The sequence below is a fragment of the Rhinolophus sinicus genome, linkage group LG01 (genome assembly GCF_036562045.2).
Source record: "Rhinolophus sinicus isolate RSC01 linkage group LG01, ASM3656204v1, whole genome shotgun sequence".
Classification (NCBI taxonomy): Eukaryota; Metazoa; Chordata; class Mammalia; order Chiroptera; family Rhinolophidae; genus Rhinolophus; species Rhinolophus sinicus.
In genome coordinates, this window is record NC_133751.1 from 60,542,576 (window position 1) to 60,557,900 (window position 15,325).

The 15,325-nt window shown below is 51.7% G+C and overlaps 1 protein-coding gene across 5 annotated transcripts in view; it reads left to right on the plus strand.

Annotated features, from left to right (window-relative positions):
• MYLK (myosin light chain kinase) overlaps nt 1–15,325 on the plus strand; it is a 241,530-nt gene that overhangs the window by 151,862 nt on the left and 74,343 nt on the right. For all 5 annotated transcript variants that reach the window (XM_019738977.2, XM_019738976.2, XM_019738974.2 and 2 more), the window contains 5 exons: nt 3,873–4,010; nt 5,587–5,784; nt 6,472–6,721; nt 11,864–11,935; nt 12,374–13,497. In XM_019738977.2, coding sequence (XP_019594536.2) covers nt 3,873–4,010; nt 5,587–5,784; nt 6,472–6,721; nt 11,864–11,935; nt 12,374–13,497 — 1,782 coding nt within the window. The remainder of the gene's footprint in view (nt 1–3,872; nt 4,011–5,586; nt 5,785–6,471; nt 6,722–11,863; nt 11,936–12,373; nt 13,498–15,325) is intronic.

Genomic DNA, 15,325 nt, shown 5'->3' on the forward strand with positions numbered 1-15,325 from the left:
GTGTGAGTCAGCTTCCAGGCCAGCCTCATAGAAGTGTACTCTTGGATGGTCTGAATAGTTGGAACAGTCGTACAAAGTCTTCGCACATATTGTCTCTAAACTCCCCACGTCCTGGGATGATACCATTGTTACCGTTATATATCGACGAGGAAGTTGAGCTTCGGCTAGAAGCGGTGACTTGCTTGAGGCCAGAACCCAGCCTCAGACCGTAGCTTTCCAGTGGCTTTCAGAGAACCAGTGAGAAGTGGCGGAGGCGGGAGAGGGGTGCAGGCAGTGTCCAGGCCACCGCTCAGGAGGAGGAGACACAGATATGCTTTGGTCCCCCACTTGCCGAGACCCATAGGATGACGTGACTTTGCCAAAGGTCCAGGCCAGGACACTGGGCAGCGGGGAGACCCAACTGATGACAGGGGCCAAAGAGGAGCTACCACTGCCTTGAAGGACAGGGAGCCGGAATGCCTGAGGTTCCCGCCGCACCTATGAATAAGAGCATGTGCACGGAGCTCAGGGGAGCTGGGGACTCTGGCTGAGCGAGCAGGGAGCACTCTGGACAGGCGAAAACATTTTGTCCTCATGCCTTCCCCGTCTGTACGAGACAGGAAATTCCTCAACTCTCCAGAGGCAGCCTGCTTTCCTGGCCATTGCAGCCCAGTCAGAGAAACGAGATCTCTGCATTTTCAATAGTGGGGCCCCCAGCCCACTCCCGGGGCCCCTTGCCAAGGCCAAGGCTGCCTGGCTGCCCCTCTGTCAAAGGCAGCCATGCTGGGGGCGGGGCTGGGGGACCTGAAACCCCATCCTCTGCTGATGGACTGTCTGGTTACCCTGTCTTGACTGAGCTTACACCCCAGCTCCTTGCCCTTACATACTGCACTTACTCTGGAGGAAATTTTCCTCCAACCTCCCAGGCCTTTCCAGCCTCTCCCATCCTTGTTCCCAGACGCTGCACTGGGAGAGCTCTGCAGTGGGCCATATTTTGTTTTCAGTGCCAACAGATAAAAATTCAGTGGCAAGTTTGGAGTTAGACCTTTCTCAGGTGTGTATGACACCCTGGAAATGGATCCCCATGGCTACGTGCTTCCTGGAGGAGACCTGATGTTTGTGGCCCTGTGCCAATAAGTACCCAAAATATCAGTCACTTTCCCCCGAAACTTAGAGTTTAGGTTAGAGATCTTGTAGCCTTCTCCATCTCTACACCCATCAAAAGACAAAAACAGAAACGCTAAAACAAAACAAAAAACAAAACAAACAAACAAACAAAAACAATTATTAAAGGTCAAAGCCATCTGGCTGGCAAAACAAAAGGCAAGATCAGAGACTGGGCAGTTGTGAGCTCGTCCTGCACCAGGGCTGTCCTGTGGGGGAATGACACCAGCTCAGCCCCTTTTCTGCCCCTTCCCATTGGGCTCACATGAGGCAGGTCAAAGCCAGCGTAGGGAGGCTTCCAAGAATAACCTGTTTGTTAACCCTTTTCCCCAGAGAACTGAATGGGGGTGAGTGGGCCAGCCTTGAACCGAGAGAGTTGTTCTAGTTTATGACTTTGACTAGCTGGTATGCTCCCTCCCTCTCTCAGAGAGAGAGAGAGAGAGATCTTTCCCCTCTGGTTTTTACTGAGGTAATATTGATGTACCGTAAATTGCATATACGAGGTGTGATCAAAAATTATGGTAAATGTTTGAATTTTTAAAAAATTATTACAGTAAAAGACACGTTGCCATTAATCCCTCTCAAAATACTCCCCCTCGCTTCGAACACACTTGCCCCATCATTCTTGCCACTTTCTGAAGCAGTTCTGGAAGTCCTCTTTAGTTGTGCTGTCGTGGCTGCCTCGATGTCCTGAGTCGATTCAAAATGTTTACCTTTCATGGTCATTTTGACTTTGGGGAAGAGCCAGAAGTTGCACGGAGCCAGATCTGGTGAATAAGGTGGATGAGGACACACCATAATGTTTTTATATAACAGAAATTGTACCAGAAACAATGTGTGACACGGAGCCTTTCCATTTTGATCACAAATTACGGTGAATGCTGCTGCCAAGTACCATCCAACGGAAAGGCAGGGATCTTCAATATGGGAAGTGGCACCTCGAACCTTAGTAACAGTGTGTGACAAGTTTCAACTTGTTCGGTGCAGTCAGTCAGGTGCGAGCTACAGTTGAGAGAAGGTGTGTTTTAAAGTGTGCTGTAAATCATCCTCCATCACGACAATGCTCTGTGTCACACATCACTTCTGTATACAGCAATTTCTGTCAAATAAAAACATTACAGTGTGTCCTCATCCACCTTATTCACTGGATCTGGCACCGGGCAACTTCTGGCTCTTCCCCAAAGTCAAAATGATCAGGACATGGAGGCAGCCACAACAGCGCAACTAAAGACACTCATGAAAGAGGACGTCCAGACCTGCTTCAGAAAGTGGCAAGAACAAGGAGATAAGTGTGTTTGAAGCAAGGGGGAGTATTTTGTGGGGGATTAATGCAATGTGTCTTTTCCTGTAATAATTTTTTGTTAATTTAAACATTCACCATATTGTTTGATCACACCTTGTATTTATGGTATATGATTTGAAACTTCACCCATGAAATCTTCATCACAATTAAAAAACACTCATCTCCATCACCCCGACATGCTTCCTCGTGCACCTTTACAATCCATCCCCCCAACTTCTGCCCGAAGCCACCGCTGATCTGCTGGCTGTCACTACATTCTGCGTTTTCTGGGATTTTATATAAATGGACTCATCCAGTATGTACTCTGTCTTCTTTCATTCAGTGTAATTTTTGTGAGATTTATCCCTGCTTGTAGTGTCTATCATCCGTCCATTCCTTTTTATTGAAGCGAAGTACTCCGTTGTAGGGCTGTTCAGAATTTGTTGATTCATTCACCTGTTGATGGACGTGTGGGTTGTTTCCAGTTTGGGGCCGTTAGGAATAAAGTTGCTATGAATAAGTCTTTGTATGGGTATGTGCTTTCATTACTCCTGTATAAATACCCAGGAGTAGAACCATTGGGTCATATGGTAAATACATATTTAACTTTTTTAAAAAATGGCCAAACTGTTTTCAAAAGGGTCTGTACCACTTCCCATCCCCACCAGCTGTGTATGAGAGTTTCAGTGGCCCCCCCCATCTTCGCCCAACACCAGTGCTTGAGATGATCAGTCTTCTTAATTTAGTCATTCTCATAAGTGTTTGGCTTTCTTGAGGTGCTTCAAAATCTCATGAGATGGCAGTGGAGCGTCATGCAGTCAGAAAACAATGAGGAAGTTGTTCAGTTCTGTTCCATGAGAGACATCAAGATATGTCGCTAAATGGAAAAGCAAGAGCCCAGTCATTGTGTATACTCTGCTGCTATTTTTCTTGAGAAAAGAAAAGATGATGATTATGTGTGTTATACACACTGACCATCTGCAGCAAGAACAATAAGAAACTGAAAATTGGTTGCCTCTGGGGACAAATGCTGGATGGACAGGGGTGGATGGGAGACTTGACACATACTCTTTGGTACCTTTTGAATTTTGTGTCATGTGAGGGTATCGCTTGTTCAAAACAGTAAGTAAACTTTAAGAAAAAAATCTTATAAAATGCCAAGTATTGCCCCGACCCTTTGAAGTTCTCCTGAGGAACCTAGATTGGGCGCGGCCTTGCAGGGGCCTGGTTCTTTCCCCACTGTCAGCCTAGAGCACGGTCACGCCAAGCAGAGAAAACAGCACACCTTGTTCTCCGTGCTCTCCAGAGCCTCCCCCATCTCCTCATCTACTAGCGGTCAGTTTCTGGCGGGAACTTGTACCGGACGGTCGTGTGCCCAGGGATCATTGAGTCTGTGTTTGTCAAATGAATGAATGGGTGTTCACCCCTTCTGTTGTCTGCCACACAGAAAAGAAAAGTGACGGGAACAGCGAGTACCTCCTGCCCCTGGCTCCTGGCAAGACCATCGCACCCCTCTTCCTGCAGGGCCTCTCTGATCTCAAAGTCATGGACGGAAGCCAGGTCACCATGACAGTCCAGGTGTCAGGTCTGTCTCTGCGTCTGTCCCCTCAGGATGTCTGTGAAAGTGGGCGTGGTTGCAGCCTGGGTGTCGCACCCCGATCATTGAGCCACCAAAAAATCAGCCAGGGACTGTGAGTCAGTGGGACCCAAAGAAGTGAGCCTCGTGGTCTCTCTTTTCTGCTTTCTCGGAGCAGGGTTTTCTGGATTCAAGGGTAACTAGTCCCAGGGAAGAAGACAGCCATAGCTCGAGGGGTGAGGGAGTCATGTGACAACAGTGTGGCCAGTGTCGCTGGGGGATTTCACACACTGGTGCAAAACCAGATGATGTGAGAACTTCCCAACTCTTAGAAGATAGTCTCAGTTTCTCTATTCAGATTTTAAGGTGAGAAGATGGAGCAGAGGTTCTAAAACAGAGATGGGGTGACAAGACCATGTGATTCGCAAGCAGCCCAATGTGAGATGTCACAATCCTTGCAAGGCCAGCAAGAGAGCCTGGGGAGTCAAGTTTCCCATTCATTCCACAAATGGTTACTGGCCACTGATGAGTCCTTCTGACAGCCTGGAGGTTGTCGTGCTGGGTCTTTAGCTCCTCTTCAGCTACCAAAGCAATAAAATGAACGCATGGGCTCACAGTTTTCACGATCCCTGGGTGAACCTCCTGTTACTGTGATAGTCCCAGGCAGAACTCTGAGGCCGCACCCCTGGCCACACTCCTCAAGGTGACAGAAATCAGAGGCACTTTGCACCTGGCCTCCAGACTTGCGCTGGCAAACCCAGGAGACAGGTGTGGTCTCCTCTCTCCGGGAGCCCCTCAGAGCCACTCGCAGCCCTCCTGGAGCCCTGTTCCTCTGGAAGCAGAGCTCTAACCGCAGAGAAAACCCTCCCTGGTGGCCATTGGTTTATGCCTCCAACAAATGGCTACAAACTGCCCAGGAAAGTAGATTAGTAAAAACTGAAAATGCTATTCCCCATGAGCTGTGCTTAGAAATCCTGTATGTGCTCATGCCCATCGTCACCCTCAGACAACATCGGTTTGGTAGCGACATGAAATGCACCTGAGCTTCCCTGCTGGTGAAAGTTGACAAGAACATTACCATGAAGTCCCATTGTTTTTATTGCCTGGACACGCCCCGCGTGAGGCAGCGCAGAGCAGGAAACACGTACACCTCCAACCCGGCGGGCCTGTTAGCACTCAGTATCCCCAGGCAGCTTGAATTTTAATTTTAAAAACTATTCTTCTTGGGTTGTTTTTTGTTTTTTTGTTTTTTTCATCTCTGAAATTGTACTTTTTCACTTCTGGGCTCTTTCTAGTTTCCCCAAATCTGTTGTTAAATAATTATAATGAACACGCACTGAGTACGTTCTTCCTGCCAGATGCTGTTCTAATCTGCCATGCTCGTGGGCTGCTCAGGGGCTGCACGAGCTCACTTAGTCCTTGCAGTCGCCCTTTGAGGTCGGTGCGGTGAGGCTATATCCCGGCCGGGGAAACTGAAGCACAGAGTTAAGTATTCAGTGCAGTGTCCCAGTACTGGGTGCTGAGTTGCCGCAGGGCCCAGGGAAGCACCTCCCTGACCTGTCCCCTGCCCTTCCTCCCCATTCAGGTAACCCACCCCCTGAGGTCATCTGGCTTCACAACGGGAATGAGATCCAGGAGTCGGAGGACTTCCACTTTGAACAGAGAGGCACTCGGCACAGCCTTTGTATCCAGGAGGTGTTCCCGGAGGATACGGGTACCTACACCTGCGAAGCCTGGAACAGCGCCGGAGAGGTCCGCACCCAGGCCGTGCTCACGGTGCAAGGTGAGGCTGCCCAGTGGGGTGCAGGCAGGGGGAGGTGCTGCCATGGGCTCTCCAAAAGCAATTCGGAGGCAAGGAAACTATATGAGCCTGCTTTGCTCCCCCCGTGGACCTTGTGCTCTCTTAGTCCCATCCCAGACCCAGCAGCCAGCTCCTCACCTTACATCAGCCTCTGGCTGAGTGGGGCTGCCCTGCCCTGCCTTCTCACGTCCCTGCCCTCTCTGGTGACAGCTGCATAGAGTGCTAGGGGAGAAATCACATAATACACATTAATAATTTGGCACATGGCGTTTAATGTGAGCTGTGGCCTTTTTCGGGTCCTTGCCTTTAGAGTGCCTCCATTTAAGAGGAGAGACACATTAAGTGCACACAAAGCAAGTGACAACTCTTAATCATCACATCTGATATAGATCATTACTGCCCAGCCCAGGGCCCCTGTACCGTCTGGGCTACATTCCCTTGCTTTGGATACACAAAGTCATGTCAGTATTATCCTTTGAGAATGTAACCAAGATGGATTTGCCATAAAAAAGATGTGCTATATCTATATATGCAATAAAAGTGGTTTCTGGACAAGCTGTTCTTATTTGGTAACACGCTGTCTTCTAATCTTCACCCCCGCGGGGAACTGAGTGGACCCTGGCTGCTGAATGGCCTCCCTCTCTAACTCAACCCTTTGCCAACTTCCAGAGCCTCAGGATGGCACCCAGCCCTGGTTCATCAGCAAGCCTCGCTCAGTGACAGCCTCCCTGGGCCAGAGTGTCCTCATCTCCTGTGCCATAGCTGGCGACCCCTTCCCCACTGTGCACTGGCTCCGAGATGGCAAAGCTCTCTCCAACGACACCAGCCACTTCGAGGTGCTTCAGAACGAGGACGTGTTTACCCTCGTTCTAAAGAATGTGCAGCCCTGGCACGCCGGCCAGTATGAGATCCTGCTCAAGTGAGTCTGTGTGTCCTGCCCTCCAATTCCTACTTCCTGTCAAAGTCCCTACCTGGGGCTGGGAAGCCAGAGGAACCGTAAAATACTGTGGGGCTGGGCTTCAAGGTGAAGAATGGGCAGGCTTGATGCTGCTGACAAGCTTTCATTTCTTCCCCTTCAGTACAACAGACATTCATTGAGAACCTTGCCTTTTGGGCTCAGTTCCCCAGAGTCCTCTGTCTTACTACATCCTGGCTTTTGTTCCCCCGTTATTTGGTGCACAGAGAATACAAAAGAGGGAAGAGTGGATTAAACTTGGAAAAGCAAGAGGATAAAGGGAATTATTAGTTATTTCTTTCTGTGTAACAAATTATCCCAAAACTTAGCATCTAAAAACAACAATTATTGTCTCACAGTTTCTATGGCTCAGGAATTTGAACCAGCCTAGCTCGAGGTGATTTGGGGGTCAGGTTTGTACATGAGGTTGCAGTAAAGATGTCAGCTCGGGCCGTCATCGCTGAAGGCTTGACTGAGGCTGGAGGATCCACTTGTAAGAAAGCTAACTCACAGGGCTTTTGGCAGGGGGACTCAGTTCCTTACTGTGGAGACCTCTCCGTAGGGCTTCTTGAGTGTCCTCATGACATGGCAGCTGACTTCCCCAGAGCTCGTGGTCCAGAGAGAGAACGAGCTGGAATCAGCAATGTCTTTTATGACCTACCCTCAGAAGTCACACACCGTTATTTCTGCTATATTCTATCGGTTAGAAGTGCACCACTAAGTACAGTTCATACTGAAGGAGAAGAGAATCAAGTTTCACCTTTGGAGAGAGGAGTAGCAGAGAATTCGTAGACACTTTAAAACCACTCCAGGGAGGTCAACTACCCGAATTCCTTTTTCCCTCCCTGTCAAGGCCTTTCTAGGTTACACAGGAAGGAAAGCTCCGTGAACGCACATGGCCGTGTCCCCAGTGCCTAGAGCCGATCTGGCCTATAGTCAGCAAGTGGTAACCATTTGTTAAATGAATGTGATCCAGAAATGTTCTGCTGTTTTCAAAATGCTTTCTTAACATTCCATGCCAACCCTGCGTTGATGGAGACAGAACACCAGCCCCTAGGGTTGGTCTAAACATTGAAGAAGAGCACTTGGCAGCACCTTGACCCCAAAAATAGGAGGTTGTACCACATCCTGGGGGTAGCTGGACCTGCCCTGGCTCAGGCACCTGACCGCTTTGCAAGGGGCTTGCTCTCCTGGATAAATCATTTCCCTGTATTGAGCCCCTTAGGTTCAAGGCTCTGTGGCCACATCCTAAGGCTACTACCATGATGGAACATTGTTCCTATAATAATAGCAAAGCCTAGTATGTGCCTCATTCCCGTGTGTCCTTTCTGGGCCTGTGCTTTATACTTGTATCGGTTAGCTTTTACTGTGTAACAAACCACCTCAATACTTAGTGGCTTTTAAAAAAAAAAGCCACTATTATTTCTTAGGAATCTGTGGATCTGAGCTGGGCAGGGCTCAGTGAATCTTAGCTGAGCTAATGACACACCTGTGGTCAGCTGATGAGGTGGTTGTGGGCTGGCTGGTCACGCTACTACCATGAGCGGTCTGCTCAGAACACACCAACAGCCTTTAGCTACTGGCTGAATCACTTACTCTCAGGAAGGCAGATCTGCCTCCAAGAGAGATGATGCACTCTTCTCCTAGACCATTACAAATCATGGAAACCGAGTCTATGTGAGAATAAAGCTTGACTGTATGGAAGGCGTATTGCTTTGAAGCAGTGTTAATCAAGTCAGACATCCTAAAAGAGAAGAGCTTTTTGGGGCATGTTGAGGAAAACAGGCTGAGGCTTAGCAACTGCGTAAAGGCTTGGCTTGTTGCGGGCCTGTTGGATAGACTGAGTAGGAAAGGGTAGGGCAGAACAAAGCGCAGGCTGTGGGAAGTTAGCCAGGCCAGCATGGGGGGGTTGCATTGGGAGGTCGGCAGGCAGACTGTCTGGGCCCAGCTGGGGATAGTCATAAAACTTAGACTGTCCCAGCTGGAAGGGACTTCAGAAGTTATCTAGCCGCCTCCTCATTTAATAATGGGGGAAACTGAGGTCTCAGGGTCACGGCCTTGCTTATGGCCGCCCAAAGGCCAGTCGCAGAGCTCAGATTGGAACCCTAATCTCTGTCTTTAAATCAGATGCTCTTCCATTCCCTTTCTCCCAAGTGCATTGGGAATGTGGGGAACCTGGGAAATTGCACTCGAGTCCCCACCCACGCAGCGCTTACCCCTTTTCCCTCCCCAAAGTCCAGCCTCTTTGTTCCTTTGGGAGGCTGGTGTCCTGGCCTTGGCTTTGTCCCCAGCTGAGAAGGAGCAAGTCAGTGGAAAGTTCTCCTGGGAAATGTGTGCCAGGCCTGCCAGGGGCCTCGCTCCCTTCCAGCTTTCTCATCCTGACAAAAGTCAGACCTAAACCCAGGACGAAATACCTTTCAAGAAGGAAGACTGGGTGGCTGGGAAGAAGCCAGGGTGGGAGGGCGAGGGTCCTATCTGTCCCTGATAAAGTTGTGGGGTAGGTGGTGTCTACCTCCCCTTCCCTTCCCTGAACTAAAAGGGGAAATGTCAAAAAGTCAGCTCCAAATCCAGCTGAAATATTTGAAACATTGATACTCTCCAGGAAATCAGTCTTTAAACTAATTTTGCGTATAAAATTCATTCCAGAGGTAGGTGATTCAGAGAGGGACAACATCCAAGGATTTGTACCCAAAGAGTAGGCTTCTTATTCAAGGGTTGAGAGGTGAGGGCAAAAAGAGGTCTGTGAGTTTGTAAAAGGTGCAGCTTATAGGGTGGTAGCCCCATATCCTCTGTGGCAGCACCTGGGCTGGGTGTGCGGCAGGGACCTCCCCCTCAGACCCAGTCCTGACATTGTAACTGAGTGTGTGCAGATACCCAAGATGGCCCCAAAGGCCAGTTAGAGTATGTGGTGTGTGGATCCCAGCCAACAGGCCTGTCAGACCTTTGTGGGCTTCCGATGAGCCAAGATTCACCTTAAAGGCCCTGCAGAAATAGCAACCCCTGGGTCACCCCAAGGGATGATCCACTTAGTGGCCAGCCACGGATCCCAAGGCCTCCACAATCCGTCTGCCCCTCAGACTGCCCGGTGCCTCGGGGTGAGGCAGAGGCCACCGGCGTGCCTCCCCTCCTTGAGAGAAGGTAATGGAAAACAACAGAAACCCTTACCTGCTTCTCCCACGAGGAGACAGAGCTTACTGCAGCGCAGTAGACAGGGTGCCCCACCATTTCAAGCCTCTGAGGAGTTTGGCTGGGGTAAAGCAGGGCCATCTGGTCAGCGTCTGCTGCTGATTTTTGCATCTGGGCTACGTTCTACTTGTGACAGGAGGAAACTCAGCTGAGGAGATGTTGAAAAGGGCTACTGCGGAAATATGGCCCTTGGGCAGCGTGCTCCTGCTCCACACAAACCCCGGGCACCATACCCTGTGCCTGAGAAAAATGGGAAAGAATGGCCTGATACTGGCCAGCTTCCTGGCAGAAGTGGGGTGCCAGGGGCCTGGGCCTCACCCCCAAATGACCTCCCATGATTATTCCACAAGTTGATCCAAGCCACATAAGCCATCTGTGTTAAGTGCTCAGGGTTCTCTGAAGGCCTTCCAGCCTTCCCAGGGCCTGGCAGTAAGGAGGCACCTCGCTGCCCTTTGTTGGGCAAAGGAGCACCCTGGGCCCTCAAACTCTCCAGACATGAGGCTCCCTGAACCTTGAATCTGAGAGCCTGAGCATTGAGGAAAGTGGCCAAGAGGGGACTCAACAGAAAAGAGGAAGGATGGGGAGCAGCAAAGATCAACCTCTTCTTGCTCCAAGTACCCGGGAATGAGCAGCATCCCCCCACCCCCAGCCCCAAGAGTCATCTGCCATGCCATGAACTGCTAGCATGTGACCCAGAGCTGGGAAGGAGGCAGAGCAAGGCAGATGCCCGCATACATCGGCAGAGCTCCACGAGCACTCAGAGGTCTGTCCACGTGGGGTGGTTCATGCACGGCACGTGTTCCCAAACACGGACTCCCGAACAGTGGGAATCCGTGTGTGTGCTTGATCTAGACACACACATCCCAGAATAGATTTGTCCTGATGAGCACTGTAGAGCTGAGTGGCCTGGTCACAGGGCTTGGATTCAGGTGGGCCACGGTCCCAACTCCTTTCTCACTGGGATGTTTGGGAACAAGAAAGAACAGATATGAAAATCGTGAAAGCTGGTGGGTGCTGTATAAAATGGTGGTTATTATCATCAAGAGTTGCCTTTGGCTCTCAGACCGGCCGCTGCCCCGTCCCCAGTTGGAGCAGAACCTCTTGGCTGGTCAGAGCTCAGCAAGGCCAGCAGGTGGCAGTGTTGTGGGGCCAGAGGGCTGAGCGGCCGCACACAAGCGCGGTACAGCCCCGCCGCTGAGCGGAGGGCGCCTCAGCTGGTCCCACACCAGCTTGGGGAGATCGAACAGTTCTAACAGTGGGTTCAAGAATTTGGAACCATCCCCACCAGGAGGAAGAAGAGAAAGGGCCACCCATGAGGGAGACACCTGTTAGGTCTTTAATACAAAAAGTTCTGACCTGAGAGCATTAGCTGATGGGTAGGCATTTTCATTTCATGAGCAGGCAAAGCGGAAGTAGCAGATGGGGGGACCCTGTGAGGAGAGGGAAGTAACCAGCTCTATATGAAGGGAGCACGGAGTCAGACTCCAAGTCTCTGGGCCAGCTGACCTCGACCGCAGGGTCTAGACCAAGCGGCTTCAACAGCCTTCAGCAGGTTTAGTCTTTTATTGACTGAGCGATTGACTGACTGTATTGTTTTTGTAATATACTAGCAGAAAAGAATTCCTACTCTGGATGCCTATCTTAGCTGTTGCCCAACAGATTCCTTTTTTTTTTCCTTTTTAAACAAGAGCTGAGAAAATGAAGGGTGAGCCAAGGGGGAGGGGATGGCCCTGCCCTAAACCTAGGTCTGGGGTGAGTGTATTGGGGTCACAGCTAAGCCTGTGTCCCTGTCTTCCCTGGAGCCAGCAACCAGCCTATGGCCAAGTCCCTGCTCGCCCTTCCCTGGTCACAGCCCTCGGGCTGAGCAGGCCCTCAGCCTAGAGAGCCTGTTGCTCTGTACTGAGCCCTCGAATTCTTTAGGAACCGGGTTGGCGAATGCAGTTGCCAGGTGTCGCTGATGCTACAGACCAGCCCTGCCCGAGCTCCTCTGCGGTGAGTGCACCCCCAGGGGTTGCCTGGCCAGGCCCCATGCCGCCACCCACCCACCTTCCTCCTGGCCCCTGCAGGCCCAGCCCAGCAGCCCCAGATTGTTTGTATCCTCCAGCTGAGGCTGCCTGAGCCAAGAGGGAGCGATTGGAAGGAGAATGAGGGAGGGAGAGCAGGGGAGGAGAGTGGGGGGAATATTTTTTTTTTTTTTTGCACACACCCTTATAAGGCTACTGAAGTCATTACCGATGTAACAAACCAACTAAGCAAGCAAGCGCCTCTCACCAATGTTCCCTTCTATAAACACAGCCTGGCCAGCCCCCACTGCCCCTTCCTCCTCCCCTCTACCCTCCCTCTCTCAGGGATTTGCTCTCCCCTGACGTTTCTTTCTTACCCAGCCCCTTTTCCTCCTGCTACTTTCCTTTTTTCCTTCACTGGTCGCAGGGGGAGGGAGCCTGCCAGCTGTGAGGGCCTCTGCAGTGGTGGTGCTGATGGTGGTGGTGGTGACTGCTATGGGACCCTGAGGCCCGGCTGGCCAGCAAGAGAACAGGCTTGGCAAGAGGAGGAAGACGGTGAGGGCGTGAGGGGAGTGCTGAAGAGGCGCGTGGAGACACGGCAGCACACGGAGGAGGCCATCCGCCAGCAGGAGGTAGAGCAGCTGGACTTCCGTGACCTCCTGGGGAAGAAGGTGAGCACCAAGACAGTGTCAGAAGAAGACCTGAAGGAGATCCCGGCTGAGCAGATGGATTTCCGCGCCAACCTGCAACGGCAAGTGAAGCCAAAGACTGTGTCCGAGGAGGAGAGGAAGGTACATAGCCCCCAGCAGGTCGACTTCCGCTCTGTCTTGGCCAAGAAGGGGACTCCCAAGACCCCGGTGCCTGAGAAGGTACCACCTCCAAAACCTGCCACCCCGGATTTTCGCTCGGTGCTGGGCAGCAAGAAAAAAGTACCAGCAGAGAATGGTAGCAACAGTGCCGAGGGCTTGAATGCCAAGGTAGCAGAAAGCCCCAAGGCCGTGGGCAATGCCCAGCCTTCAGGGTCTCTGAAGCCCGTGGGCAATGCCAAGCCTGCTGAGACCCCAAAACCCTTGGATAATGCCAAACCTGCTGACACCCTGAAACCCGTGGGCAATGCCAAACCTGCCGAGACCCCAAAACCCTTGGGCAACGCCAAACCTGCTGAGACCCTGAAACCTATGGGCAATGCCAAGCCTGCCGAAACCCTGAAACCTATGGGCAATGCCAAGCCTGCTGAGACCCCGAAACCCTTAAGCAATGCCAAGCCAGCTGAGATCCCCAAAACAGCGGGGAAAGAAGAACTCAAGAAGGAAGTTAAGAATGATGTGAACTCTAAGAGGGGGCATCCAGGGGACACAGATAAGGAAAAAAGATCAGAGAGCCTAGGGACAGCCCCAGCTTTCAAGGAGAAGCTACGCGATGTCCATGTGTCGGAGGGTGAGAAACTGCTACTCCAGTGCCAGGTGTCCTCTGACCCCCCGGCCACCATCACCTGGACGCTGAACGGAAAGACACTCAAGACCACCAAGTTCATCATCCTCTCCCAAGAAGGTAATGAGGACGGGGGGCCGGGAGGAAGGGGCCTTTGGATGAGGGTCACTGTCAGCTCATTCAGCCTTGGTCTTATTGGTGCCGCTTGTGACGCAGAGCCTCTGCCGGAGCCCCCCCTCACTGACAGGCTAGGTGCCACCACTCAGCCCTTGGGCACATGCTCCATTATGAGGAGTGAGAGTGGGATCGAGTCCTGTGGCACATGCCCAGGTCTTGGCATCTGTCTGCAGAGCCCTCTCACAGCACCCCCAGCGGTGGGCTCCTCAGAGCATATGGGGACCTGTGCTAATGCCGCATGGCTCTGGCTTGGAGAAGGCTTTATTCACAGGCTTGGATATCAGGGCGCAGGGTCTGGAGCCCACTAGGGACTCTGAGCTAACAGCTGATTTTGCAGCAGCATTTTGGGTTTGGTAATGGGGTGGCATAGGACTGTGATTTAGGGTCAGTAACAACTTCAGTCTTGACATTGTGGGTTTGAAGGGAACTCTGGGGGAGCCCAACACCCCAAACAGCCCTTATAGCACACACTCACTGGCGGACAGAGCTGCTTGCTTCCTAATTTGGATGAGACTTTTGTTTGCTGCTATTTCACATTCTTGGGTGATGGGGAGAAGAGGGGGGGCTCTACATCCTCCCATCTGGGGCCTTTCGGGGTCTGGAGTACTCTGGTGGGCCAGTTTATACCTAGAGAAGCGATGGGGGTAGGAGGGATATTCTCCCTGGACCCTCAATTTGGTTTGAAATGTTTTTGTAAATCCCAAGCCTGGGTGGGAGCTCCAGGACCAGCAAACTTCCCACACCCCACTCTGGTGGCGAGCTCTAGAGTAGAGTCCAGCCTGAGCTTGGTGCTGGTGGCTGTAGGCAGGGTGGGGTACAAAGCTCTCTGGGGAAGTGGCGTGTTATCTTGAGGGGTAGAGAGCAGCCACCGCAGAGGCCTGAGAGGGTGGCTCTTGTGAAATCCAGATCAGCTGAGATGTCAGAAACACTCTCCCCACTGGGCTGCTCTCCATCCTGTCCTCCCACTGCACCCCTTTCCAATCCCTCCCTCACCCTCATCCTGCTTGCATCCTTCCTCTTAAAAACCAGAATGAAGCACTTGAGGATAGCAATAGCCCCCTCTGCCCTCACCCCTCCGCTCCCTTCTCTCTTCCCTCTGCATCTCAGATAGCAAATCTGGAACCACTGAGTGTTTTGACTGTAAATGCTGAAGGAGTAAAGGAGAAATTGGCCAGGAGAGAGAAAAATGTTATTTTCTGCTAATGTGTTCACCCTTTTCACACGGATGTCCCCAGATTGGCACGGTCTTCCACAAGTCATCTCATCCAGCCCCCTGCCTCCTCTAGTTCAACCTGCCCATAGCCCAGCCACAGGTGGGCCTGGGGATTACCACGGTGGGGTGAGATGTCCAGGGGATTAGATGCCACAGCCTTCCCTGTCACCCCCGTGGACCCTCCCAGTTGGGAAGTCTTTGGTAAAACTGATCCACAACCTTGACCAAGAGCATTTCCCAGGTTACCCTGTGGTGATCTCTCTGGGCAGGATGGAAGGTGGGACGTGTAGTCACACAGGCCTGCAGGGTGTGAAGTCCTTGGCAGCTGAGGGCAAGGCCCAAAGCAGTGCCGTTGCTCTTGGACCTGCATGGAACCTGCAGGCCCACCAACAGCCACTTATAAATGATCCACTCCACGAAGCAATATACACAGACCTCGGCCCTGGTCTGCAGAACACAGCTGAGCCATTAGACATCGGCTGCTCCTGCCCAGAGTGCCTGGAGTCTGGTGGGTCTGGTGGTCACTGAGTGTTAAAGGGCATCGAGACCTTCAAGGGC